This window comes from Callorhinus ursinus, unplaced genomic scaffold, assembly GCF_003265705.2.
Source record: "Callorhinus ursinus isolate GAN/ISIS: 27379988/994484 unplaced genomic scaffold, GSC_fseal_2.0 scaffold2, whole genome shotgun sequence".
Lineage (NCBI taxonomy): Eukaryota > Metazoa > Chordata > Mammalia > Carnivora > Otariidae > Callorhinus > Callorhinus ursinus.
In genome coordinates, this window is record NW_027397064.1 from 6,492,950 (window position 1) to 6,517,290 (window position 24,341).

Here is a 24,341-nt window from a genome sequence, read left to right on the forward strand (position 1 = left end):
CCCACACTAGGTTCCCCCCGCGGCGTTGGCAGCCTCAGACCTCCAGTGCGGCCTGGGCTTGGGAGAGACGGTTCGAGGTGGGTCGTAGCCCAGGAGCGGGGTGGAGAGGAGCCTGAAGAGAGGAATGCAGTCCAGGCAGTGCGGGGGCCCAAACCATCGCCATCACCATCCTGGGCTCGAATTCACCGCTTTGGCCGAGCTTTACTCTTCAGGAGCTCCCTACGGCAGCTGCGGCTACCCCGGGATACAAAGACATATTAAGTGTAATAACAACTCCCGTTTATTGAGAGTTTTCCCATGTGCCAGATGTGTACATTGTCTAGTTGAATTACCATAACTCTAAGCTTAAAAATCCAAAAGCTAGTTAAGTGGCAAGGTCGGCTTTGGACCCCAGGCTATGGGAAGCCAAAGACCATATTCGTGACCTCTGTTCAGAAAACATTTTTAAAATAGGGGCACCTGGTGGCTCAGTTGGTTAAGCGTCTGCCTTCGGCTTGGGTTATGATCCCAGGCTCCTAGGATCGAGCCCCACGTTGAGCTCCCTGCTCAGCGGGGTGTCTTCTCTCTCTCCCGCTCCCCCTGCTTGTGCTCTCTCTCTCTCAAATAAATAAAATCTTAAAAAAAAAAAAGAAGAAGTTTTAAAATAAGCAAGAGATGCGTTGAGCCAACAATGGCTCTGTGAGCAAAACGACAAAAGTAGCGTGGCATTTGGTACTTAGCAACTCTCCTGGAAGATGGCTAAGGAATGCTACAAAGCTTAACACTTAAGCTGGTTCCTTTAAAGTACACACCACAGACTTTCGGGTCTTGAAGACAAGGAAAAGAACCCTGTTGCTTTTGGTGAATCATAGTGCAGAAGTCAGACAAATGCAAAGGAGCCTAGCACCAACCCACTGATTTATTCAAAAAATGTTTTGTTCTAATCTCTGTGTTCTAGAATGTTATATAAAGAGAAGACAAGGTTCTTGCCCTCAAAAAGTTTCAATGTGGGGGTGCCTGGCTGGTTCAGTTGGTAGAGCATGAGATTTTCAATCTCCAGTTGTGAGCTCAAGCCCCACATTGGGTATGGAGCTTACTTAAAAAAGGGGGGGGGGAGCTTTAATGTTTTAAGTGCTATGAGAGAGATATGACAATACTTTGGAAGCACAGAAGAGAGTATGTATGTTGGTTAAGAGAAAACAGGCATCTTCTGAGCAAAAAGGGGGGGGAAAGGCAGCAGATCACAGTCACAGAGGCTTGCTCTGTGTAGCATATACTAATGCAAAAAAGAAACCCAGAGTGTCTGAAACCCAAGGTTCAAGGATGAGAAGTGAGGGCTACAGACCTGGAGTCAGGACATCAAGGGTCTTATAAACCACATGCAAAGCAGTATACCAGGTAAAAGCCTTAATACAGCTAAGTTCCTACCTGGGAGAGTCCACAGCCTCTGAGAGAGACAGACCTCTGGCTATGACAGACAGTTGCCACAGGCACCCTAGTGCTACAGATAAGGCTCTCCTGCCTGTGCTCTGGGGAGAGGTGATTTAAGGCACGGTTCTGGAGATGAGGCTTGAGTTGAGCGTGGAAGAATGAGCAAGCAAATCACAAAAAGTGTAAGCATGCAAAGGAGTTTTTATTTTATCTTAAGGGCATTGGGGAGTTACTTGGGGCTTTTGACCTGTGGAGAAGTGTGAATAATTGACACTTTAGAATGATCACACTAGCTGCTATAGGAATGGATTAGATATGGAGAGAGCTGGAGGCAGGGAAACTTATTTTTTTTTTTAAGATTTTTTTTTTTTTTAATTTGACAGAGAGAGACGCAGCGAGAGGGAACACAAGCAGGGGGAGCAGGAGAGGGAGAAGCAGGCCTCCTGCGGAGCGGGGAGCCCGACATGGGGCTCGATCCCAGGACCCCAGGATCACGACCCGAGCCGAAGGACTGAGCCACCCAGGCGCCCCGAGGCAGGGAAACTCTTGAGGTGATTGATATAGTATAGATAAGGGATTGTGAGATCCTGAACAAAGGCAGTAGCAGTTGGCATGAAAAAGAAAGGACATTGTTGGAGGCATTTAGACTATAGAATCTGCCGGACTTGGTGACCAGTTGAAGGCAGGTATAGGGAAGGAGGATATCACCCAGGATTCTGGCTACCATGGCCAGAGCTGTCTTGGAGGTGGTGTTAAGTGGATGGGGCTGCAGAGGAGAAAGAGCAAATTTGGCGGTGGAGAGAAGACAACTAAGTTCTGTTTGAGTTCGTATATATTCTGGCAGTACCTCTACTTCCTCCAGAGTAATGTCCAGACTCCAAGGCCGCAGTGAAAACCCTTCTCAGGATGCTCCCCTCCAATCTTTCCAGCTTTGTCTCGCCCCACCCTCTTAAAGCCCAAACTCTAGGCCTTCCCATGCCCAACACAACTTATACCTTCCCTCTCTAACACCAGGGCCTATGCTCAAGCTTGCTCTCTCTTCTTTTTTGCAATGCTCTTCCCTCCTATTTGTCTGTTAAAATCCTACCAACCCTGTAGGCAAAGATTTCTTAATGCAAAAAAGCACTAATCGTAAAAGAAAACACTGAACTATTGTACTACATTAAAATTAAGAATTTCTTGGGGCACCTGGGTGGCTCAGTTGGTTAAGCGGTCCTGGAATCTAGCCAAGCATCGAGCCCCACATCGGGCTCTGCATCAGGCTCTCTGCTCTGCGGGGATCCTGCTTCTCCCTCTTCCTCTGTCCTTCCTCCAGCTTGTGCTCTCTCGCTCGCTCACTCTGTTTCTCAAATAAATAAATAATCTTTAAAAAAAATAAAATTAAGAATTTCTGTTTATCAAAGACACCAGGGCGAGACTAAAAAGGCAAGCCACAGACTTGGGAAAGATATTTGTGAAACCTGTATCAAAGAACTCCATATCCAAACTTTATAAAGAACTACAAATCAATAAGGATAAGAAGACAAAAAGCCTAACTTAAAAAGTGGGCAAAAGACTTGAAAAAGCACTTAGAAAAGAGAACACTGAAATAGTCAAAAAGCATATGAAAAGGTGCTCAACACCAGAGACGATGTAAGAAAAAACGATTAATAAGATACCACATTTAGGGGCACCTGGGTGGCTCAGTTGTTAAGCGTCTGCCCCCGATGCGGGGCTCGATCCCAGGACCCTGGGATCACGACCGAGCTCTGCTCTGCTTCTCCCTCTCCCACTCCCCCTGCTTGTGTTCCTGCTCTCGTTGTCTCTCTGTCAAATAAATAAATAAAATCTTTAAAAAAAAAAAGATACCACATTTAGCCAAAATACCTAAGTTATAAAGACTTGTAAGACCCTGTTTTGACAAGGATAAAAGTCAACTAGAATTTTCTTACATTGCTGGTGAAGGCCAAAGTGATACAAACACTTTGGAAAACTGGCAAAAACAACTACTGTTGCTGATCATATGCATACTGTATAAGCCAGCTACTCCTCTCCTAGAAATGAGTGCAGAGTCTGCAAAAAGAAACCTATAAGAATGCGCATTGCAGCTTTGTTAACAAAAGCCCAAAACTGATAACTGATAACCTATATACCCATCAACAGAAAAGACAAATATTGCTAGATACATACAATGGAATACTAGTCAGCAATTAAAAAAAAAAAGTTACTGCTACATACAACGTGGATGAATCTCACAAAAATAATTAACGAAAAAAGCCAGACTCCTACTGTACATACTGTGTGATTACATTTAAATGAAATTCACGACAAAACTGATTTATGGTAATAGAAGCCAGAAGAGTGGTTGTCGGGATGGGAGGATGCAGTGCCAGTTGGGAAGGGGCATAGGGATGCTGGAAATGTTCTATATCTTGATTTGGGGGGTGGTGACAGAGGTGTATACATATATAAAAACAGTGCCCTTCCTGCATATATCATACCTCATTAACAAAAAAATTTCAAGATAAATTTTTTTAACAGAAAAAAAAATCAACCCATCCTTCAAATTCAAATGCCACCTCCTCCATCAGTTTTGCCAGCTGGAATTAATCTTTCCATCAGAACCTCTGTGGCATTCTGATGACCTTTCCCTTATGACATTTACTGCAGCTCATCTTGAATCTCAGCAGTCTCCTTTCTTTCCTGACTAGATGGTTATCTTCCTGGTGGCTGTGACAATGCCTTTCACCCTTTACCGGAAACCTGAAAAGGCTCTTTGTTGAATTACAATGGAAGGAAAAATTGGGTGGGTGCCTAGATGGGTGAAAGGGGGACGGGAAGAGGAAGGAAGGCCTAGGGAAAGAGATAGTAGATGTCCAAGGAAACCTCAGTTTACACAATTTTACCTAGTTCCTAAAATCACATTAAATATCACCTTAAGCAACGAACAAAGAACAAATCAAACCACTAAGTCCTTCCTAGACTGAAGATAAACAAACATCACACTCCTTCTCTAACAGGAAATCCACCAAATGAATGCTTGCCTAACCTCTGGGTGTTCCAACCTAGATGGGGAAACTTCACCAAGGAGAATAATAATCACATAGCCATGTTGCTAAAAATACCGCCACCTTAGTGTGGTGTAAACAACGCAGACTGCGGGTCAGGAGACTTAGAGCCGAATTCTAACTCGGTCCCAAGTTGCTGTAACCGGTGGACAATCTCTTCACCTCTCTGGGCCTGTTTCCTCGTATGTAAAACAAGAGGAGTTGGATTGGCAAATTCTCTTAATATCCCTTCCGGTATGGATATTCTGAGTATACAATCGATATCTTTCCCAGTCCAACGCAGGAGCACACCAGAAACCCCTGCAAAACAAGTAAAAGGCGCCCCAGACCAACAGACAAGCACGATTTGAAGGAGTCATTTGGTCATATTATCTTCCGTGGTTTAATCAGTGTTTTGTTTGTTGTTTGCAGCCTTACCATGATCTGCAGGAGATTTCTGAGTTCCATGTAAACAGAGGTTACCTCTCTCTGGGCTGTCATCCTCCTCTGAGAGTTAAGGGGGTCTTCCCGCACAGTTTCAAGTCTCCGAATTCAGAAACCCCAAAGCTGAAGGAGGGTTTATGAATTTGCGCACACTGCGCGGCACACTGGAGTCTAAGTTACAGAAGAACAGGGTGCAGGGAATGCTGGGATTTGTAGTCCCTGGGCCTCTTTGTTGCGTGCTGGGATCTGTGGTTCCCCCGGGCACTCCCCCTGGAATGCTGGGAAACGTAGTCCCTCTCACATCGCACAGTGCAACCCGTCGTCATCTCAGAGCCCTAGTGTGCCCTGCGGAGGGAGCGGGCCCCTCGAGCCTCTGCAGATTTGAAGCCAACCCTCCGCTGGGGCAAACTCTAGGCAACAAGACCTAAAGAAAAATTTGTCCTACGGGACTTCCCGGGGAGGGCCCTTCCCACTGACGCTCGTCGTCGTCCCCCCGCGAAGCCGCTAAGTGCTACTATTGGCTGACCAGGATGCCAATCGGCGAGGCGGGCTTTCCATTGGCTTTGGGGCGGGCGCTCCGAGACTAGGGGGAAGGAGAAGGGATCAGAAGCGGGAGCTGAGGGGAGGGAGAGGCCGGTCCGGGTCTGGCCGCGGCAGCTGCTCGCCCGAGGTCTCCAGGCCGGGCTGCGGCTCTGTCCTCCGTTCCTGGGCACCGTCTGCGAAGCTCCGCCGCGCCAGCGTGGGAGAGCCGCAGGCGGCAACCGCCGCATCATGTCAGCCAAGGACGAGCGGGCCAGGGAGATCCTGAGGGGCTTCAAACTGTATCCGCCAGGGAGCGGGGCGGGGCCGGGAGGACTTGGGAGGCGGCAGCTCGCTGAGGAGACGGGCCGGGGGCGGGGGGCGGGGGCCGCGCCAGGTGGGCACCAGGACGGGATCTCGGCGGGAGGGGACGGAGGGAACGGCGTCCAGGCCCCCGGCGGGACCGGGCACTGGAGGTTGGGCAAGGGGCGTCCGGAGGGAGGACGAGGACGTTGTCGGGAGCCCCCGGAGCTGGAGGCGGAGGAGCCCCGGACGAAATTGGGCTGGGAGAAGCGCCGGGCGTCGGAAACGGGTATCGGGGAGGCAGGCTTGGGTCCGAGCCTCGGCCGGTACCCAGAGGCCGGGAAGGGGCTGCGGCCCACAGGGAAGGACCGAGGGGGCGCGGCGAGCTGGCCTGGAAGCCCAGCAGCCCGTTTGGCGGGAAGCCCCCGGGGGAACAGGAGAAAGTGACTCGGAGCGAGTGACCTTGTGTGGGACAAATGCAAATGCTTGTGCTAAACTCTCCCGCGTTCCCCCATCCCACCCCACCCCCGCCTTGTTTCCACAACTTCTCTGCCTCACTTGTGGCTCCTTCCAGGGCTGGAGCAGAGGAAGGTGGGCGAAGAGAAGCCCGGGATCGACTTCATCTTAACTCTGTCTTGGCCTTTTGAGGCATTGGATGGTGGCTGCTTCTTTCTCAGCTTTTGGACTTTTCTGTCCAGCGAAGTGAGGACCCTAAAGTCGTGCGTGAGGTGCCTTGAGGTGTTTTGGTGTTGCACTGGGACTCCTGGCAAAGGTATCTGCTCGCTCGCGTTTGTGTGGTTAACGCGTAGACAAGGTGGAGCTGTCCAGCAATTATTTGATTACGTTGGGGAGACGGTAGGATTTAGCAGGATAGAGAAATCATTGCCTCGGGCCTGTAGTGCCGCTTGTGCAACCTTCTCTCCTTAAAGTAGTGAGGAAGTCTCATGTTTTAATGGAGTGTCGATCTGTAACCATAAGATGCGGATGAAAAAATGCAATCCTGGACATTCCAATTTCAGATTTTCCTGCTGACCTTAATCTCTTTTTACATCCTGTGCCTACTAAAGGGAACATTCTCAAATTATTCTCCGTGAAATTGTAGTCATCACTTTAGATCTCCTCCCCTAAAGGAGATTTAGTGAAGCACTTTTCTCTGAGCTGCCTATGTGTTTTCACAATAGGCATTTCACCCCTGTAAATTTTAATTGCGTTGTCACCATCAGAGACCAAGTTGGTAGTAAATTTTAGAACAAAATGCAAAAAAGTTTACGGGACGCTTTGGATGTACAAATGAAAAGTTTCAAATTGAAGCTGACCTGCTATGCTTTCGGAAAAACGGAAGGCATTATTACCTAGGCATAATGCCATTCCTTATAAACTTTCAGTACTTTTATGTAGTGAAGTTTAGTAACAGCCTCTTTTATAGCTCCATGTGCCTTTTGGTGTTTCTCTTCATAATGGCACCTACAAGTAAATAGGGATGGCTGAAGTGTTAGAAAAGCTGTCACATGGATTTATTTTTCCCTTAATAACTTATATTGTTACTAAACTTGTATGCTGTAGACAGTAAAACAGGAGACTGGAGAATTGAGAGATTTCAGAAGCGATGTTTTTGTCCGATTGGATTTAACATATTGCCGAACACATGAATGAATCTTCTTAATGGCTTTCGGACAAAGCAGAAAGGGAAAGTTTAACTTCTTACCTCAGTTTGGGCTCTTGAAGCTGTTAAAAAAGAGGCTAAGGGACAAATATGGAAAAGAGTAGAAAGCAGAACCTACATCAGCCCACGGGAAGGGCAGGTGAATTAACCAGTTCAGTGATGACGTTAGTGTGTTAAGAAACAGGCTTTCGGAGAAGGTTTGACCTGAGCTGATTAAATCTCCAGGGAAGCAGCCACATAAAAAAGTTAGCATGGGAGTAAGAGGATGCTCATCCTCTTGTAGCCCTTATTGACATCTGAGGATTAAGAGAGAAAGGGAAAGGAGTTCTAGAATTTGCTGCTACCTTTGGGGGAAAAAAACAATGTTTTAGTAAAACAAACTACCTATTGTCCACCTTTTTTATTGGGTAAATTGTTTTTCTGAACTTTCATTGTATCTGTTAAGTTTTTTCTACCAAAAGAAAACGCCATTATATTCTCCTACCAACAATGTTGACAATGCTCATTTCCATATTGACTGTGTCTGTCTTTTATATTTTTGACAATTTAGACAAGTGATACCTTGTTTTAATTTGTATTTCCCTGGATACCGAGATCCCTGGACAGGTAATGGAGCATAGTGGCTAAGAGCGATTCTGGACTGTAGAGCTATATACTATCTGTGTTGGAATCCCAGCCCTGTGCTCTTGGTTGTGTGGCTCTGAGCAGCTCCTTTAACCTCTGCCTCAATTTCCTCGTCTGTAAATGGGGATAAAATAGTACTTATCTCATAGGGTTGTGAAGATTGAATGAGTTGATAGCTGAAGCATTTAGAAAAACACCTGATGCCTAGTAAACCTTATGTAGTAGCTTTTTTTTTTTTTTTTTTTAAAGATTTTACTTATTGGTCAGAGAGAGGGAGAGTGCACCAGCAGGGGGAGGGGCAGGCAGAGGGAGAAGCAAACTCAGTCCCAGGACCCTGGGATCATGACCTGAGCCAAGGGCAGATGCTTAACCGACTGAGCTACCCAGGCATCCCAGTAATAGTTCTTATTATCATTAGAGAAGTTGCAAAATCTTCTGTTTGGCCGTTTCTTTTCCGTGAATTCCTTGTTGATTTTGTTTTTGCCCATTTTACTATTGAATTTTTTACTTTTCTTACTGGTTTGTAGGTGTTCTTTATTTTAGTATCATTTGCCTGTTCTGTATGTTGAAAATATTTTCCATCAATGTATTGCTCATCTCCTATTTTGTTGAACAAATTTTATTTATTTTCTAAGAGTTTACTTGAAAGACAGCATGAACGGTGTAGGGGGGGAGGCTAGAGGGAGAGGGAGAAGTGGACTCCCCACTGAGCAGGGAGCCCAACTGGGGGCTTGATCCCAGGACCCTGAAGGCAGATGCTTGACTGACTGAGCCACCCAGGCACTCCTGTTGAACAAATTTTAAATTACCATTTTAAATTCATCAATATTTTACATGTGGCTTCTGCATTTTATGTACTTTTTTTTAAGATTTTATTTATTTGAGGGACAGATAGCGACAGAGAGCACAGCTGGGAGGAGAGGGAGAAGCAGGCTCCTCACTGAGCAGGGAGCACAATGTGGGACTCAATCCCAGCACCCTGGGATCATGACCTGAGCCAAAGGCAGCCGCTTAACGACTGAGCCACCCAGGCACCCCAATAAATAAAATCTTTAAAAAAAAAAAAAAAAAAAAAGAGCACCTGGGTGGCTCAGTTGGTTAAGCAACTGCCTTTGGCTCAGGTCATGATCCTGGAGTCCCGGGATCAAGTCCCACATCGGGCTCCCTCCTCAGCAGGGAGTCTGCTTCTACCTCTGACCATACCCCCTCTTGGGCTCTCTCTCTCTCACTCTCTGTCTCTCGAATAAATAAATAAAATCTTTAAAAAAAAATTTGAGTGAGAGAGAGAGTGTGTGTGTGCCATGCACTACACACACTAGTGCACGCACAATCAAGAAAAATGGTGGAGGGAGAGGGCAAGAATATCAAGCAGACTCCCGCTGATGTGGAGCCCAACTCAGGGCTTGATCTCTCCACCTGGAGATCATGACCTGAACCGAAATCAAAAGTCTGATGCTTAACCAACTGAGCCCCCCAGGCACCCTTGCATTTTTGTGTCATAAGAAGACCTTTCTGACCTTGGGCAAGTCACTCAACTGTCTCTTTCCATCTGTTTCTTCAATATTCAAACAGATAAAAATCATAGTATCTACTTCATAGGTTTGCAATACAGATTAAATTAATTGTTTAAACAAACAAAACAAAACGTTTTTTTTATTTTTTTTAATTTATTTGAGAGCAATGAGAGATAGCATGAGAGGGAAGAGGGTCAGAGGGAGAAGCAGACTCCCTGCTGAGCAGGGAGCCCGATGCGGGACTCGATCCCGGGACTCCAGGATCATGACCTGAGCAGAAGGCAGTCGCTTAACCAACTGAGCCACCCAGGCGCCCCCCAAAAAAACCTTTCCTATCCCAAGATTAAATATTCTATGTTTTCATCTCTTTTTAATGACCTGGAATATTTTTACACAAATGATATGTGGTAGAAATCTAATTTCTTTGCTGTTTTAAAATGGTACTTAATTGGGCACCTGGGTGGCTCAGTCAGTTAGGCGGCTGCCTTCGGCTCAGGTCATGATCCTGGGGGTCCTGGGATCAAGCCCCACATCAGGCTCCCTGCTCCGTGGGAAGCCTGCTTCTCCCTCTCCCTCTATCTGCCGCTCTGCCTACTTATGCTCTCTATCTCTGTTAAATAAATAAATAAAAATATTTAAAAAAAAATAAAAAATAAAAATAAAATGATATTTAATTTTTCTATTACAAACTCCAGCCACCCAGAAATGACCTTTATTGGTATTTTAATATAGCCTTCCAATGTAGCTAGTGTAATTATTTGCTTTTATAAAAATTGAATCATAAGCATTATCTTGTAACTTAATTTTTTCTCTTAATAATAAATTTACCATGTTAATAATTTCCAAAGATTTTTACTTTTAATTGCTTTTCATGACAAATTTGTCTCAGTCCTCTTAACACAAGTTTTCTAGTGTAGTCTGTATAATGCACTGTTCTGCCTCTTCAAACTGCTCTTCCTCAGTATAAATACAGTTGACTTTTTTTTTTTAAGATTTTATTTATTTATTTGTCAGAGAGAGACACAGCAAGAGAGGGAACACAAGCAGGGGGAGTGGGAGAGGGAGAAGCAGGCTTCCCGCTGAGCAGGGAGCCCGATGCGGGGCTCGATCCCAGGACCCCGGTATCATGACCTGAGCCGAAGGCAAACGCTTAACGACTGAGCCACCCAAGTGCCCCAATACAGTTGACTCTTGAACAACACTGGTTTAAACCATGCAGGTCCACTTACACAAGAATTTTTCAATAACTACAGTAAACAGTATTATAAATGTATTTTCTCTGCCTTATGATTTCTTAGTAACATTTTTTCCTCCAACTTACTTTATTGTAAGAATATGGTACACAATACACATAACAAATAAAATACATGTTAATTGACTTTATGTTATCAGTAAGGCTTCTAGTTGACAATAGGCTATTAGTAGATAAGTTCTGGAGGAGTCAAAAATTAGACACATTTTCAACTATGAGGATAGTTTGTGCCCCAACCTGTATATAACTTGATTAAATTAATATCAAGGGGCACCTGGGTGGCTCAGTCGTTAAGCGTCTGCCTTGGGCTCAGGCCATGATCCCAGGGTGCTGGGATCGAGCCCTGCATCAGGCTCCCTGCTCAGCGGGAAGCCTGCTTCTCCCTCTCCCACTCCCCGTTTGTGTTCCCTCTCTCACTGTGTCTCTCTCTGTCAAATAAATAAAATCTTTAAAAAAATTTAATATCAAGAAATTGACAGACTACCATAAAAAAGATTATGCTTTTATAATTTTACTATTTTTATTCTATATGGAATTTGCTTTGATCTAAGGTATGAAGTAATAATTTAACTTTTTCTTTGAAGATTAGCTAATTGCCCCTATTTACTTATAATCCAGAAGTTAATATAATACCTACAATATAAATGATTGCCTACAGGGGCACCTGATTGGCTCAGTTGGTGGAACATGCGGCTCTTGATCTTGGGATTGTGAGTTCAAGACCCACGTTGAGTGTAGAGATTACTTAAAAATAAAATCTTTAGGGGGCACCTAGGTGGCTTAGTCAGTTAGGAATCTGACTTGATTTTGGCTCAGGTCTTGATCTCAGGATCATGAGATGAAGCCCCATGTCAGGCTCTGCACTGGGCATGGAGCCTACTTAAGATTCTCCCTCTGCCTTTATCTTCTTCCTCTCTCTCTGCCTTTCTCTCTCTCCCCCTCTCTAAAATAAATAAGTAAATAAAGAAATAAATAAGTAAAATCTTTTAAAAGTAAAAAAAATAAACTACTGCCTACAAATCAATAAAATAAATGTTTAGGGTGGCTGGGTGGCCCATTCAGTCAGGTGTCTGCCTTAGGCTCAGGTCATGATCCCAGGGTCCTGTGATCAAGCCCTGTGTCTGACTCCCTGCTCAGTGAAGAGCCTGCTTCTCCCTCTGCCCCATCCCCCTGCTTGTGCTCTCTCTCACTCTTGCTCACTCTCACTCTATCTCAAATAAATAAAATCTTTAAAAAAAATAAATGTTTAACTCAAAATGGGCAAAGGATATGAACAAAGAGTTCACAAAACTACAAATAGCCAATGAATAAATTAAGAGATGTTCAACTTTAATAAATCAACAGACTGTCTCTTTTTTCCCAATTAATTGACAAAAATTTAAAAGGTTGACAATAGGGGTGCCTGGCTGGCTCAGTCAGCAGAGCATGCAACTCTTTTTTTTTTTAAGATTTTACTTACTTGAGAGGAGGTTGCACAAGCTGGGGGAGGGGCAAAGGGAGAAGGAGGAGCAGACTCCCTGCTAAGCAGGTAGCTGGATACGGGCCTTGATCCCAGGATCTTGGGATCATGATCTGAGCTGAAGGCAGACCCAGATGCTTAACAGACCGAGCCACCCAGGCGCCTGAGCATGCGACTCTTGATCTTGGGGTTGTGAGTTCCAGCCGCACATGGGTCATGGAGTCTACTATAAATAAATGATGAATGAATAATCAATAATATTCAGTATTGGCAACTGTTTGAAGGAAAGGGACACTTCACTTGCTGTGTGTGTGTAGCTTTTATGGAGAAAGTTTACCTGTAACTGCAGCAGAGCATAGAGCAGTAGTTCAGTGGTTAGGAGTGTGGACTCTAGGGCGACTGGGTGGCTTAGTTGGTTAAGCGACTGCCTTCAGCTCAGGTCATGATCCCGGGGTCCTGGGATGGAGCCCCACATCAGGCTCCCTGCTCAGCGGGGAGCCTGCTTCTCCCTCTGTCTCTGCCTGCCATTCCCCCAGCTTGTGCTCTCTCTCTGTCAAATAAATAAAATCTTTAAAAAAAAAAGAAAAGGGCGCCTGGGTGGCTCAGTTGGTTAAGCAACTGCCTTCGGCTCAGGTCATGATCCTGGAGTCCCGGGATTGAATCCCGCATCTGGCTCCCTGCTCAGCGGGGAGTCTGCTTCTCCCTCTGACCCTCCCCTCTCTCATGCTCTCTCTCTCATCTTCTCTCTCTCTCAAATAAATAAAATCTTAAAAAAAAAAAGTGTAGATTCTAGGTTAAGACTTACTGCCTCCACCATTGTTACCTTAACATTCAAACTCTAAACCTCAGTATCCATATAATTTCCTCAGAGTGTTGTTAGAATTATATGAGACTGCATATAAAGCAATTAGTATAGGGCCTGGCACATAGTAAGTAATAAATGTTAACTATATTATTATTTGTTTTATTAAAAATTATTAACATTATAACAGTAACTGGTGTTAATATTGCTGCAAAGCCAGTTTTTTCCTGAGATAAACCAGTGCCTTCTTCCTCTTATTCTCTTACTGAGAAACTGTAATATTTCTGTTTTGCCTCTTTGAAGAAATGATTTAATTAGTAAGCATTGATGTATGCCTAGTGTTTATCTTGTTTTCTGGGAACTAATTACATTTCAATTTATGACAGCTTAGCAGAAAAGGAACTAGTTTGACTCAGAAGGTTTCTGAAAGTACCTTTCACTTGTTTTCTTGCTTTCCGTCTCCATAGTTTGGTCCTGGATCCCCCATATCCTTTTCTCATAGCACCTTGATCTTTGACTTTACTTCCAGTCAAAAATAGTTGGCTTTAAATCTTCTATTCATTTAGATTTCCTTATTAAAAATAGTGGACTGTTGAACTTTTATTGAATAACAGTATTCCCTAATAGATGCCTTGGCCAAGTGTTAAAAGTGAGTTTGAGGTTTATGATTTTCTAAAATAACAGTTTTGTTTATCAACTCAAGCTCTGGGAAAGCAACCAAGACATAGCACTCAGAAAGCCAGTGAACACTGTTGATCACAGATTGTCCAGGCATAAACTTCATGTAGATTGTGACTGGTAGTGTGTTTCCCAGGGTGAGAAGTTGTTATTGTTACCCTGAATGGATTAAATGAAGTGATGTCCTATTGATCATATGATTTAGGATTTTTAAATGGGCATTCCTGCTTTCACATTTTAGAAAAGAATTTGGAATATAAGTAGATACAGTCTTTTTCAGATCTTCTAAATGTCTTTCAAGATTCTGTATATGGTTTATAGTGAAACATTATAGTAACTTCTGGAGAAATGGAACAGAACATGGTAAGACTCCCATGAAAAATTCTGGCTATATTGTCACTGTACTTGATAAAGGGCTAGCAGTGGTGCTGAGGTTTGGCAGCTCTGGGTTCCTATTAAGCTTGACATCACTTTTGGCTCATGGCCTCCCTTGTCAGCGCTCTGCATCCTCAAATCCCCATGGTACAGGAGGATTTGACTTCTGAATGTACAGACCTATCCCTATTCCTGAGCTTTAGCATCATAGGAAGGTAGTTTAAAGGCCATCCTGACTAGTAATCTAAAGGTTCCAACCATTGCTTGAATACTTAAAACTCAGATTTTCAAGATTTTAAGAGTACTGTTCTTTTTTTGCTTTTGACCTGATGATAATTTTGAAGCTGAGAGGAAAAACAAGTATATTTTCTCACAGTCCAATATCCATAAAGAAGGTAACAGTCCCACATGAGAGGAACTTGTTTGGTCTACAATGAGGGGGTCGCGGCTAAGTGCACCTGGTCCAGAGGAGAGGCACTAGAATCATGTCATATGTACAGTAGTCCAAGAATGGGAAGGTTTGACCTGAAGATGAAGAATTAAACAAAGGACATGAGTGTTCTAAAGTTTAACTATTCTAAAGAGAAAGAATTAAATGTGTTCTTTGTGGCTCTCAGAGAAGGGTAGATGTTATAGGGGACAAAGTTTATTTAGCCCAGTTTCCAACAACTAGAGTTACCTGAAAGAGAAAAAAAAAGCATTTTCCAGGAAGTATTTTAAGCAGCAAATGGATGTTCCTGTCCATCAAGAGTATTGCCAAGGGAAATTACATGTGCATCAGATAAGGTGTTAGAGAGAAAATCTCCAGAAGGACTCAAATCATTTTCCAACACTGCAATTCTTTGATTTGGTGACAGTCATTCTTAATTAACAAGGATTGTTTTCAGCAAGTAATTCTATTCAGATATGTGCTACACCTAAAATAGGCAAAACATTTTTTGTAATTTGATATTATTAAAAGAAGACATCATTTCCGTTTTGTTTTTCAGACAATTCTTTTAGATACTCAGTATTGATGAAGTATTCTGTTTAGTGCATTGTGGATCCACTGATTCAGAGTCCTGGAGAGCAATTATTGTCTCTGAATTTAGATAAAGTCTAGAGAACTAAATAAATAACTCTTAATATAAATAACACTTTAGATATAGCCACAAGAAGAAAGGGGGTGGCCTAATATCTGATATTCCTATAGTTTTTTTCAGTTATTCAAAGCACTTTGATATATTATTACATTATCACAACAACTCTATGTATTACTATCCTCACTTTATAAATGGGAAATTAAGGATTGAGAGGTTATCCCTGAGATAAAGGCAGAACCTTAAGGTTCTGACTACAGGAATGTCTTTGTGTGGCTTTATTTAACGTGTTACAAAATGATAAACCAGTTTTCATATCCAAAGAAGTTTTATTGTGTAAGGGAGAGAGAAAGGGACCATAACAATCAGAACTCACTGTGATAAGTGCCTAAGTAGCATAAAGTGCTGTGGCATCTCAGAGGAAGACTGACTACTGCTGTAGGTGTTGTGGAGGACTTCAGAATTGTCATTGGGATAGGATCTTGAGAGATGAGTAGGTGTTAAGCAGCTAATTTTTAAGATCCTGGACAGTAACAGAGGTAGGAAAATGACATGAAACATGCAGGAAGAGAGTGCTTTGGAGGGGATTTGGGATCAAGAATGAGGAGGAATGGTCAAAAACAAGTCCTTGGAATTGCTGGAAATTGAATTCATTCACTGAATATTTGGGACTGCTGAGAGTCCCGTGATAACTTATAGGTCACTGGTGATCTTTTTGAGAGTAGTTGATACTTGAGGAAACAATTTAAGTATAATCTGCCAGGATTAGAAAATGGTTAGATGCGGAAATTAAGTCACCTTACTTTTTTTTTTTTTAAGATTTTTTTTATTTATTTATTTGACAGAGACAGATACAGCGAGAGAGGGAACACAAGCAGGAGAAGTGGGAGAGGGAGAAGCAGGCTTCCTGCTGAGCAGAGAGCCTGATGGGGGGCTCGATCCCAGGACCCTGGGATCATGACCTGAGCCAAAGGCAAATGCTTATCGACTGAGCCGCCCAGGTGCCCCAAGTCACCGTACATTTTAAGAATTTAAAGAATACCTTACTTTTTCTAGAAATCTGGTGACCTAGGAAAGCAGAGATCAGAGAAGTAGCTTGAATAGGTAGATCTTTTTTTTAAAGATTTTATTTATTTATTTGTCAGCGCATAAGCAGGGGGAGCTGCAGGCAGAGGGAAAAGCAGGCTCCTCCCTATGTAAGGAGCCCGATGTGGGGCTTGATCCCAGGACCCTGGCATCATGACCTGAACCGAAGGCAGATGCTTTTAACCGACTGAGCCACCCAGGTGTCCCAAGCAGGTAGATCTTTATTAAAGAATGGAAATCAGCTGGGGTTTCTGGCTGGCTCAGTGTCAGTGGAGTGTGCAACTCTTAATCTTGGGGTCATGAGTTTGAGCCCCATATTGGGCGTAGAGATTACTTAAAAAAAGAAGAAGAATGGAAATCACTTACTTAAGCTATCTAACTTTGTGCAAGTTGCTTAACATCTGTAAAACAAGGAAAATGCTTGCCTTCTCTGCTTAACAGAGATGTTCTGAAATTTGAATGAAATAGTATATGCCAACTCACTTTAAAAACCATAGCTCTACAGGGGCATCTGGGTGGCTCAGTCAGTTGGGTGTCTGCCATCGGCTACAGTCATGATCCCAGGGTTCCAGGATCAAGCCCCACGTTGGGCTCCCTGCTCAGCAGGGAGTCTGCTGCTGCTTCTGCCTCTCCCCCTTCTTGTGCACTCACTCGCTCACTTACTCACTCTCTCTCTCTCATATAAATAAAATCTTTAAACAACGACAAAAAAACCCGTAGCTCTGGAAATTCATTGTGCTTACTATAGCCATTGTTTCGACTATTTATCTTTGTTTTAAAGTTCAGGGTTGCTTTCTCTTTTGCAAATTTGTAGGTTTCATGTTTCAGGATATTGATAAAACCAGAGTCTTAATGATTCTTTTTTACTCCAGTTTAGACATCTGAAGCCTTTTTTCACAATTCTGGGAAGTAGTGACTGTTGGAGTGATAGCAAAGGAACCCTTCTACGTGGCACATATGTCCCACTTGAAAACCAAAATCGGGGTCCCTGGGTGGCTCAGTCGTTAGGCATCTGCCTTCGGCTCAGGTCATGGTCCCAGGGTCCTGGGATCGAGTCCCACATCGGGCTCCCTGCTCAGCGGGGAGCCTGCTTCTCCCTCTCTCACTACCCCTGCTTGTGTTCCCTCTCTCACTATGTCTCTGTCAAATAAATAAATAAAATGTTAAAAAAAAAAAAAAGAAAAGAAAACCAAAACCTTCTTCGGCTTTGTTTTTCTTTTTTTAAGAAGGTTCTAACTTGAGGAAGTTGATTTCCCTCTCAATACTGTAGCATTTTTTTAAAACTAGGCAAATTCACAGATCTCTGAATGTGGCTTTTGATAGGATTCCAAGCAATATCCCTATACCTCCAAATAACATCTAAGAAATAGTGGCTGATCCTTTTGGGAATACATGCTTGGGGAAGGGCCTTGTATTATCTCCATGGCTATGTCTATTCCAGCTTGTTTCTGACCAGTTTCAGGCACATAACTGCACATATCAGTAGAGTAATGGACCTAGGAGGAAAAAAAAGGTTTCATTTGACTTTGCTAGTGAGAAGAGTGTGTTATGTTTCAAACAGTGATCTTCTTCTCATTACTAAATTACTTGCCTCCACTGTTTCCCAGGCCAGTTTGAATTTTGATTGTATGCTTTCCAAGCACAGTGCCTTTGCCGGGGCCAGAGTATTATTTCACAGGGATATCACCAGGGATTACAGTGCTGCATATTATGTTTCAAGGATTCTGAAACCTCAGTTTCTCCGGGATCCATTTATATTTTCTCACCTCGTCCCCCATAAATAGGAAAAATACCACAGGGAAAATCACTGGGAGATTATTGGGTAGAGAAAGATGTGTAAACATCTGTGAATTAGAATTGGTTCTAATGAATGTGAGGATACACACAGGATGCTCTGTATAACCAATGCTAGTTCAGAAAAAGCCTAGAAGGAGGGCTTTGAATGAAGTGATATTTAAGAATTAATGAAGGTTTTGGGGCGCCTGGCTGGCTCAGTCAGTAAGTAGAGCACACGACTCTGGATCTCAGGGTGGTGAGTTCAAGCCTGTTGGGGGTAGAGATTACTTTAAAAATAAATTAATAAAAATTGGAAAAAAAAGAATGAAGGTAGGAGTAAGAAAAGGAAATGAGTTCAAAAAGTGAGCAAGGAGGAGAGAGTTTGAGAGGGGAGAGATCGTAAAGGCAGAGTGTTAAAAAGAGAGCAAGAAGAAGAAAAAGAAAAGGCCACAACCCAAAACTGGGAAAGCAAAGCAAAGAAAGGCATTCCTTTAAAAAAAAAAAAAAAGGAAAGAGAGAAAGGCAATCCTATGATGAAAATGCGTAGGATACCGCCAAATAGAGACTCCCTTTGTTTATTGCTAGTCATTACAGCTGCTTCCAGCCCAGAGGGAATGAGAAGAGAGAGGTTTTTCTTCATGCCTGTGACCTTGGTGTTGAAGATTTGCCTCATATTGCTCTGGTCTGCCATGGTAGACATTAGCATACATCAGTATGTGCTGAGTAAGCCACTTTGCCTGGAAATTCTACTTACCTTGAAATTCCTCAAACTATAGGTAATGAACCGCATGCCCATATATAATTTACAGATACTCTGCCAAGTCATGAATTCAATGTAATATAGAACGGGCCTTTAAATTCTAATGTGTGTTTTACCTGCAATTTGGCCGACTGACTTAGCTGTTCTCCTTAGGGAGAATGGGGTTTTTTTGGTTGGTTGGTTTGCAGCTTCTTTTTGCCGAGCTCCAGTTCTAAGTTGCCCTTGCCACAGCCTTCTGAATCCTGAATGAGCACTTCTCCATGTTTGGCTCCTGGACACTCTTCAATGGGCCTTTCTTTCTGGTTGCTCAGCCTGAGAGGGAGAATTCTAGTCAACCCCTCTGCCTTGCTCTCTAATACTCATTGTGGTTCAACACACATTTGAGTGTCAATTATGTGCAGAGCACTGAGAAAGGATAAATAATATTGTGCCAATGGAATTTGACTTGCAAATTTGACTTACATTCTGGTAAGTACTTCAGTGTAAACCAGTCTACAGGTACGCTGAGGAGGGATCAGATAATCAGATAGCTTTGCCTCAGGGTGTACCAGAGACCACAATTAAGAGAGGAGGTTGACATAGCACTGTGGCTTTAAAGAGCATCCTTGAAGTAGGATGCATGTTCTAGGCAGAGTAGAGAGGCGCGTGCTAACCACTGAAGCAAAGAATGTATGGTCTTTGGGAAATGCAGTAACTAAACATGGCTGGAAGATAAGGTGCATCTAGGGGCTGGAGTAGGAGGTGATTCTGAAGAATGGGATGGATGGCAGAGACTAGACTCTGTGTCTTTCTTCCTCCAACAAACCTTAATTTACCCTCTTGACTTTATTACCCCATTTATAGCACTTGATTATACCTGCTGCCCTTCAGGCTGCCTTTTGAGTTGCCATTCTTTATCAAATTGTCCTTTCTACTTGCTTGACATTACCTTCCTATCTCACCCTTCTCTGGTCTTCTTTTAACCTATTATTAACTCATAACCCCCCCTTTTTTTTAATCAACATGTCCCAAACCTGTTTACAAAGCTTGAACTTTATATGTCCTTCAGAAATGTGTATGTCTGAAAACGGAAGGACTTTTTTATTGGACATTTGCATAGGATTATACTGAGACCATACTAAGACTAGAGGTCTTATCTTTCAATCTAGAATAGCGCTCCTTGAACTGTCACTGGTAAAGATCCAGGTTTTTACTTCTAATCCTTCACAGACCAATATTTTCACAAAATAAAATGAGGTACTAAAAATAATAAATAGGAGTTATTAGAAAAATGACATATAAAATAAAAGCCAAAAAGTTTTATTAGAATCCACAAATTACTCTGCTTAATTGCTCTTAAAATTTTTAAACACTTACCTTGACACAAACTGGCAACAGACGATTCACAAACCAGCCCCACTGGTCAATGGATCACATTTTTGACAGCACAGCTATGGAATCCTCAATACAACTTGTGCCTGATACACAGTAGAACTTCAGTGAATGAGATGCTTAGCGTAATTATACCAGAGAAAGGGAAAAATAACAGTAGCAGCTCTCTTTGGACACTTGGGGGTAAATGATAAAGGGAGAAAGAGTACTACAATAACATTACCCCCACCCCCCATAAAACAGAGTTTTCCTCATCACTGTCTCTGAACATCACTCCTTTGGCTCTGTAGTGAGCCAGATATATATTAATAAATCATTTGTGTAGATTTCTGAGAAATGATAGTTTTGATTTTGCCGATTATGCAAGTTACTCAATGTCTGCAGAAAGATGTCAACCTATCTCTGAACTAGCTTTCATGAGCAAATCTACAGTTTGCCTAGGATTGATTTCAAATCATAACCCCTGCTCTTCAAATCAAAGCATTTCTCCATGTCATAATATGGACCATACTGCCAAATGTCCCCTGCCTGAGATTTTCTTGTTTCCTTCAGTATCTTCTGAATAGGGTAAGAAGTCTTTTTATCAAAAACGTTATAACAGACAAATCAGGCTTCTATATCAATGGACATAATTTTAGATTGCTTACAACACTGCAAATGTTCAGTTCTTCAAAGCAAATTGTAAGGTCTTGAGTCCCCTTCAAACGAGAGATTCATGATATCATTCGGAAGATAGAAAAGCAGGTCTACAGACACATAGCTGCAATTGAAGGATATCATTATTTTGAAATATTTAAACTCAAATGGTATTTGAATGTAACTTATAAAGGGAAGTTTTCTCATCATAAATAAAATTGTGTTTCCCTTGTGATCGGTACAGCATCAGTAACTCAGTACACCATCCTCATTCTCTGCTAACCATACTCCAGGAGAACATCAATAGAAGGCCAAAAAGACCACTTCCATGGCATATTTGGAGATCTGCCTGCCTTTTTCACCCTCTTATGAGTTCCCTCAGCTTTTCTAGCTCTGGAGACCTGTTCTTACAAAGATACCCCAGACCTTGAGGCTGCCTGAAGCCACTCTCTTTCTAAGAGTACGTAGTGTGGACAGATCTCTGTCTGAACACTAGCTATGTTACTTACTAGCTGTGGGTTGCTGAGAAAGGGATTTAACTTCTGAGAGCACCACTATTTAATGTGGTTGTCAGTATTAAAGGAGATAAGATTGAAAAATTAAAATGAGCTCTTTCTACAGTGCTTAGTATATAATTGAACATAGGTACTCAAATAGCAGTTATTTTAACCTGCCTCTCTCTTTGAGGACGAGCTTTAAGCAGTGAATGTAGCCAGCTGCCAGATAAGGCCGGAAATACTTTACCTTTTTCCTGGCCTTATACTGTCAGCAATTACTAAGTTAAACAAGACTGTTAGGAAGCTAGCTCTGAGAAATGCAAAAGATCAGGACTTTGTCTGCATTAGTAATGAACCACTGATTAAGAATTATTGATTGACCTTGGGGCACCTGGCTGGCTCAGTCAGAAGAGCATGTGACTCATGATCTCTGGGTGGTGAGTTTGAGCCCTGTGTTGGGTGTAGAGATTACTTAAATTAATAAAACTTAGAAAAAAAAAAGAATTATTGGGGCGCCTGGGTGGCTCAGTCGGTTAAGCGACTGCCTTCAGCTCAGGTCATGATCCCAGAGTCCTGGGATCAAGCCCCGCATCGGGCTCCCTGCTCCACGGGAAGCCTGCTTCTCCCTCTCCCACACCCCCTGCTTGTGTTCCCTCTCTTGCTGTTTCTCTCTCTGTCAAATAAATAAATAAAATCTTAAAAAAAAAAAAAATTATTGACCTTTTTGGCCATCGTTAGACTAACGCAGTGAGGTTTCCCGTAGCCTCTGGAGACTTTGTAGAAACTCAGAAGAGAGACCAGAACCTCAGTCTTAGACTGATCTGTTTTCCCAATCTTGACTAGACTGAATTGTCCGGCCACACACCTTAGCATTTGAATGTGGAAAAGACCAACCCTCAACTGCTACTAGTTCTGTTACCTGGACATTGTTGTGGCTCTATCAATTTTATATAGTTTGATGTGGTTCAATAATTTCTGGAAAGCTAGAAAATAAATAGTGTCTCTAGTCATACAATATGTCCTTTTTGTAAATATATCTCTTACCCATCAAGGATATATAAAAGATCAAGAATCAGGGACCCCAAAAGTAGATGAATTATGACCGGTGGAACATGCTAACAGCATAATCTGAGCTGGCATTGTATGACACCAAAGACATCTATATTCTGCATTGTTCGGAAGTAGCTTTCTAGCCTCTTGTCCTGGAAGGACTGCTTGTTCTGTACCATGAGCTTAAGGATCATGACTTATTCATCTTCTGTCCCCCTGTCCTGAGTATAGTCTCTCCCTGGTACAAACTGGGCATGCAGGATAGCTGACTGTGTCAAAAAATGTTAAGAGCATGAATTAAATCAGGCAGTCAAGGTACTTGCCATCCCTAAACCAGATTCCTCATTCATGTAAGAACTCTAATAACAGCGCCTATTTCATAGCATTGTGAGGATTAATTTAGATATGGATAAAGAACTTAGCCCAATATCTGGCATTCAGTACATGTTAGCCATCGTCGTTCTATATTAAGTGCTAAATGTAAAGATCAGTGGTACTGTTGTGATGGCCTGTGTTTCTGCCAAAGATCCATACACTCGAGATGTGTAACATGTATTATCTGACAACAGGATCCTTTTCATTTCTTGGTAAAATCTTCCCTCCAGTTTTTTCTGTTCATTTAAACAAATTTACTTAGAAATGGCCCATTTGAGGGGCGCCTGGGTGGCTCAGTCAGTTCAGTGTCTGACTTCAGCTCAGGTCATGATCCCAGGGTCCTAGGATCAAGTCCCATGTCAGGCTCCCTGCTCAGCTGGGAACCTGCTTCTCCCACTGCCTGCCACTCCCCCTGCTTGTGTGCTCGCTCGCTCTCTCTTTCTGTCAAATAAATAAATAAAATCTTTAAAAAAAAAAAAAGAAATGGCCCATTTGATAAGGAATGCCTGATAAAGTATACCAGCTGATTCATAAAATTGCTCCAGATAATTTTATGTTAAAGTTTTCATATTTTATTGTTTTTAGAAATTATTTTGGAAGAATAACAGTATGCTAGTGACTTAATGAATATTTTTATATTAAGTATTTACTTTGTCATTCTAAAAAATATACTAAACATTTCTAATTTCCGCGGGAAAATCCTAGGGTGAAAAAATTTTTCCCTTTTTCTTTTTTTTAATAGCTGTAGTGAAGTTTAGAGATTTGAAGAAGGGTATTCCCAAGAAGCTGCAAAGAGACCCCATGTTTAAGCTTCTTAATGTTCTTTCTACAGACAAAGAGAAACATTTGGGCACATAGTCCACTGTTTGTTGTTGTTTCCTAAAGCACTGCCAAGGGAGACCTAATACTCTTGGGGTCTTTTCTTAGGTCCCCAGGAGGGAGTTGATGGAAGATGGTTATTAATCTACACCAACCTCAGTTTATTAGCTGTATTGGTTCCCAAACATGTTTTTGGCAGAGAAATAAACTCTGCAGCTCTCCTTATAGTGTTTCTCTAGCCCTTTCCAGCACTGCAACCAAGGGTTTTATTTTTTCCGTAAGAATTTTGTAGACATTTGATCTTTTTTTCTCACTGCTCACCTCTCTTCTTCCCCCTGCTTGCTTGCACTTCTTTGTGCACACAAAATAGATAAGCTTCAATGATTGTTTTTCCTCTGAAAAATGTGTTATTCCTAACTTTCTTTCAGTTCTCTAAAATCTTATTTCCCAGAGACATCTTTTAACAACCAATGTCAATTCTTTGTTCATCTACTGTAGATCACCGTTCCCTGTCTTGTATAGAATATGGGCTTCAATGGCTGTAAGTTGTTCTCTCCATTCTTTAAAAGTGTTTTCTTTCCCAGAACCCTGAAGTTCAAAGTATGGTCCCTGGGCCAGTGGTTTTTCATCACCTGGGGAGCTGGTTAGAAATGCAGAATCTCAGGTCCTACCCCAGACCTACTAAACTGGAATGTATATTTTAACAAGATCCCCAGGTAATATATATGCACATGACATTTTAAGAAAGCACTACTATCAATCGTGATTTGTTCAAAGCGGGAAAAACTGTCTAGTAGTTCTCAACCCTGGCTGTTTGGTGGAA

At 42.4% G+C, this 24,341-nt stretch overlaps 1 protein-coding gene and 1 long non-coding RNA gene across 2 annotated transcripts in view; one reads left to right on the plus strand and one right to left on the minus strand.

The window, feature by feature from the left end:
* Positions 1-68: 68 nt before the first annotated feature.
* On the minus strand, positions 69-5,263 carry LOC141370031 (uncharacterized). Its single transcript, XR_012373713.1, has 3 exons — positions 4,875-5,263; positions 460-614; positions 69-234 (listed from the first exon to the last, which is right to left on the minus strand). It is a non-coding gene; the product is annotated as an uncharacterized lncRNA (long non-coding RNA).
* Positions 5,264-5,463: 200 nt separating this feature from the next.
* Positions 5,464-24,341, plus strand: part of PDE6D (phosphodiesterase 6D) — a 49,975-nt gene continuing 31,097 nt past the window's right edge. Inside the window, exon 1 of the mRNA XM_025889582.2 lies at positions 5,464-5,701. Coding sequence (XP_025745367.1) covers positions 5,652-5,701 — 50 coding nt within the window. The 5' untranslated portion in view covers positions 5,464-5,651. The remainder of the gene's footprint in view (positions 5,702-24,341) is intronic.